At 37.2% G+C, this 5,255-nt stretch overlaps 1 protein-coding gene across 1 annotated transcript; it reads left to right on the top strand.

Annotated features, from left to right (window-relative positions):
* Nucleotides 1-419: 419 nt before the first annotated feature.
* On the top strand, nt 420-2,601 carry LOC121802682 (polygalacturonase-like). Its single transcript, XM_042202361.1, has 4 exons — nt 420-842; nt 1,342-1,631; nt 2,065-2,290; nt 2,374-2,601. Exons 1-4 carry the CDS (start codon nt 420-422, stop codon nt 2,599-2,601), a joined length of 1,167 nt encoding a protein of 388 aa, XP_042058295.1.
* Nucleotides 2,602-5,255: the final 2,654 nt, after the last annotated feature.

The raw sequence follows: 5,255 nt of genomic DNA on the forward strand, positions 1-5,255 counted from the left end.
AGTTATGATATAATCGATCATTTATGAAAATTGCGAGATTTGGCCAAAAATGGACCATGTTATCCTGTCTATTTCTACTAGTAGAAGTTAAACCTTTTTTATAACGGAATGACGCTCTATCCATCAAGATTCTTGGTAGTAAATAAAATAATAAACCACACATGGTGTTGACTGTAAGAATTAAATTCTCCGATCAATATTTATACCACAATTAAGCCACTTAAGTCATCACCCATGTCATGTCACCGTACATATTCTAGTACTCCACGTGAATTCGAGATCTAAATCACTCGGATTCACCACATTCATCGCTGAGATAAATAAACAAAAAACTCATCAAACAATCCCAATATAAAATCACCTTTTATCACATCACATTTTCTCACATAACTATTCAAAAATAAAGAAGCTTTCCCACCATGCCTAAATCGGCACTATTGCTATTTTCCCTCCTAATTGTCATTCACCTCTCCCCTTCCTCGGCCTACAATGTGGTCTCCTTCGGGGCGAGGGGAGACGGCCGGACGGACTCGACCGCGGCCTTCCTGCGCGCGTGGAAGGCCGCGTGCAGCTCGGCCAAGCCGGCCTCGGTGTCGGTGCCGAGGGGGAAGTACTTGCTCAACTCCATATGGTTCGTCGGGCCGTGCCGGAGCAGAATCGTGTTCGAGATGAGTGGGACGATCGTCGCTCCCGATAACTACAACGTCATCGGAAACTCCGAGTTTTGGATCTTGTTTTACAAAGTCAGCCAGCTCACAGTCGTTGGGGGCACGGTTGATGCGAAAGGCCACGCTTTCTGGTCGTGCCGGCAGCGCAACGGCCGCTGCCCCGGCGGCGCTAGAGTAAGCCAACTTCAAGTTCATACTAATAAGTTTTTAAATTTGAAAATTTTATGTAAATTGTTAGTGAAACTATATCAGTTTTAGTTTCTACAAAAAAAAATTAGACAAATTTCATATTTAGTACTCTCTCCGTTTCCTAAGAATAGAAATTCTTTTCTTTTTAGTCCATTTTAGCAAATGCATTTTAGGAAATGAACTCCACAATCCTTAAACAATAATTTCACCATTTTTTCTATTTCTCTGTCTTACTTTATCTATTTTTTCTTTTTCTCTCTCTTACTTTATCAATTTTGCATTAAAAGATATACTGTTTCAAAGTTACTATTTTTAGGAAACAAATGAAGTTGTAAGTTGTCACTAACAATATTTCAACCATTTTTTCTTTGTTTCTCTTATATTTTATTAATTTAGGAGTATTAAAATTCGTATCGTGCATGATTAAGACTATTAAAGCCGATAAGGTATAGCTCAAGTAACAAAATTGGTTGTGTATGGACAGTCGATAACGTTCCAATGGTGCAACAACGTGGTGATTAGTGGTCTTACATCTCTCAACAGCCAAACGATACACATTGCGATCAACCACAGCAACAACATCAAGATACAAAATGTGAAGATCACGGCACCTAGCGGCAGCCCAAACACTGACGGCATCCACATCCAGTCGTCGAGAGGCATCACCGTCACCAGTAGCACAATTGGGACCGGCGACGACTGCATCTCCATCGGCCCCGGATCCATGAACTTGTGGATCGAGAAAATTGGATGTGGCCCCGGACATGGAATCAGGTATATACAAAGGGGGGCTCGAGCACCCCCAATCTCTCTTTTTTTTGTAAAAAATTCCCCTACTCGTTGTTTATGAATTTGAGTATAAATGTGGCTTTTGAAACGAAAACATTGGAAGTCTATCGGTACCTGATTCCATGTCCAGGGCGACGACTGCATCTCTATTGGCCCAAAATCCATGAACTTGTGGATGAGCAAATAGAATGTGGCCCTGGACATGGAATCAGATACATAAGGGGGCTTGAGCACCCCCATCTCTCATTGTTTATGAATTTGAGTAATAATGTGGTTTTTAAAAACGACAACGTTGGAAGTCCAGCGATACCTGGACAAGGAACCAAATACAAGGGGGGGCTCGAGCACCCCCATGTTTTTCCTATGGATTCATCCCTATTTATGAATTTGAGTAATAATGTGGTTATTGAAACGACAGCATCGGAAGCCTAGGCAACTCCGCGAACGAAGAAGGTGTCCAAAACGTGACAGTCACGAATTCCGTGTTCACCAAGACACAGAACGGCGTTAGGGTGAAGGCGTGGGCGAGGCCGTACGGAAGCTACGCCCGGAATCTGGTGTTCCGAAATCTCATAATGAGAAACGTGGGGAATCCCATCATCATCGATCAGAAATACTGCCCGGACAACAGCTGCCCTCGCGAGGTAACAGTTGTCATCCGCTTTCAAATCTTTTGTTTCTTCTATTAATGAAATGATATGAAATGAATGATTAATTGTTGGTGCAGAGCTCGGGGCTGAGAGTGAGCCAGGTGCTGTACAGGAACATAAAGGGGACGTCGTCAACGCAGGCCGCGATGACGTTCGTGTGCAGCGCGAGCAAGCCGTGCTATGGCATCAAACTGCAGGACATTAAGCTGACGTATGTGAACACTTTGAGAAGGCCTACGGTTGCTTACTGTGAGCACGCGGATGGATACACTACTGGTTCGGTTTCACCAAGGAGCTGCTTGTAGTTGCCACAATATTCTTGTATACATTCATAATTCTCACTCTTCTTCTCTTTGCCCAATTACCAAACTTGTTAACAATATCTTTTTGTTACAAGTTTGTTATAATTTGATCGTCCCATAGAACACATTTATTCTCACATATTATCAAAATCACATACTCCCTCTGTCCCATTAGAAATGAAACATTTTCCGTTTTAGTCTGTTCCATTAAAAATGAAACGTTTCTAAAAATGGAAACAATACTCACTCTACTTTTTCTTCTCTCTTACTTTACTCTCTCTTCATTAACTCACAAAACAACACTACATAAAATCATGTGCCAAAAAGCAAATGTTGCATATTTAATGGGACGGGGGAGTATTAAATTGGAATATGGACCCACCAATAAAACAAAATGGATCGATTCAAGCGGGCTCCACTTGGGTCGTTTTACAACCCCAGAAGGCCCGGCCCAACACAGTCCAGATCCAGGAGCGGTTCAAATAAGGAGCATTACAATTAAACTTTTAGTTTAAATATTTATACTCCAAATTTGGTCTGATTTTTCTACTCATATATATTTTTTCCCAACTCCTCCTTATCTAATTTATTTTTCTTAAAAATAATTACAATAAAAACATATATTTATTTAAATAGATTTCTCATTTATTGGGTCGTGTTAAACCTCAAACTTAGCGGGCCGTGGCAAGCTGGCCCACTTGACTTACCATAAATCATATATTTTCTTTTAATTTTGAGCCCATTAATTTGGGCCCTCTTGAAACATATTGAGCACATCCTGACAAAGTTTCAAATTTGGGTCTGCCAATTTATGTTAAGATTTAAATTATTTAATTCTATAATTTGGACAGACATTGTTAATTCTATATCATGTTTACTTGATTCTATTTTTTTAGAAATTAGGTAGTCATTCTTGCTTTATAATCAGATTTCAATGTCTGAATAAGTGAAAATGAAAATATCAAAGGTTATTATATTTAATGAAATAGTAGTTCTTATATACCCCAAACAAAATATAATTTCATTATGTTGGGGATATTTTAACCTATTATGCCAAATGATAACTGTCGCAATGCATTAAATCAAATGAGTGTCACAATCGATAGTGTGTATGAATTACGAATCTTGCTAATATGCGTAGTGGAGTATAAAGTAATTTAAATTGATAAAGTTACATAAAATTTAAAATTTTGAGATAATTTTTATAAGGGAATACATGATTGACTTTATTTTGTTGTATAATCGATCAAATAATTTTTTAGTCTTTACAATATTAATCATGTGACAATATTGTGTAAGTGATATGATACCGTGGTATCAACCTAGTGTGACTTTCTCTACTCTATATATCCATCCAAAAATTATGACTTTTAAATATTAACCATGTTATATGTCACTATATGCTATTTAAATAATATTCATGCATGTTGAATCAATTCGTTACCATATATTGTATAATTATGTTATTATATTAGTAATTAGTTTTGTAACAAACTTATTATTTATATATTGAGAATGACATTTACGATTTAGAAACTTTAAATTTGTCGCGTCGCGGGACGTGATCGTGACGGGCGCGGGACGGGCCGGGGTGCCGCAACGCGTCGCGCGAGCGTTCCTTCTCTCCGCGACGGAACGCGGGACGGTGGCGCGCCGCGTAGTGGATGGCCTAATTGAGTGGAGAGTCGTGGGAGTGCCAAAGTTGACCGTTGACACGTGACATGGATGATATTATACCAAAGTTAGTCATAATGGAGACTATATACTAGTATAATTTAGTCAGTGAAAATACACTATTCACTTTTTAGTCTTTGATGACATAATAAATTTGAATACAACGTTGAGGCTTTTTTTAGAGTTACACAAAACAAATATAAATGGACTATTTGGCATTAAAATCATGAATTTTAATTAATTCTATAATTTTGAAAATTTGAATACAAAATTATGAAATTTTAATTATTCGTAATTGTCCCATAAAATAAAAAATTGAAATTTTAATTCTGATTCGTCCGCCACAAATGCTAATCCTCGGCTGGGAGACAATTACAAAATCCAAAATTTTATGATGTACTGTAATTGATTGTTTTTAAGTTCACAGAACAAACAGGATTGTGCTATAAGTTGGTGATATTTCATATATACTTCCTCTGTCCCATTAAAAATGAAACTTCTCTCTCTTTACTTTATCATCTCTTTTATTTTACTCTCTCTTCATTAACTCACAAAACAACACTACATAAAATCGTGTGCCGAAAACCAAATGTTTCATATTTAATGGGACGGAGGGAGTATTAGTGATATTAACACTTAAGAGAAAGTAATGCTATAGAAGTATTTTCAACATAGAATTGTGTTTAGAGTAATACTACTACTACTATGTAATACTCCCTCCTTTCCTCAATAGTGGAGATGGTTCTTTTTCGGCACACAATTTAAGAAATATTGTGGTAAGTGCGTTAGGTAAAAGAATAATAAAGTAAGAAATGAAAAAAATAGAAAGATAAAGAGAGAATAAAGTAAGAGAGTAAAGTAAGAGTCTACTATTATGGAATGTACAAAAATGTCAAAATGACTTCACTAATATGGAACGAAATGAGTAAAACTTTTTATCGACATTATATAGTACTACTACTACTACCTACTAGGGTACTTTT

The sequence above is a fragment of the Salvia splendens genome, chromosome 5, assembly GCF_004379255.2.
Source record: "Salvia splendens isolate huo1 chromosome 5, SspV2, whole genome shotgun sequence".
NCBI classification, from domain to species: Eukaryota; Viridiplantae; Streptophyta; class Magnoliopsida; order Lamiales; family Lamiaceae; genus Salvia; species Salvia splendens.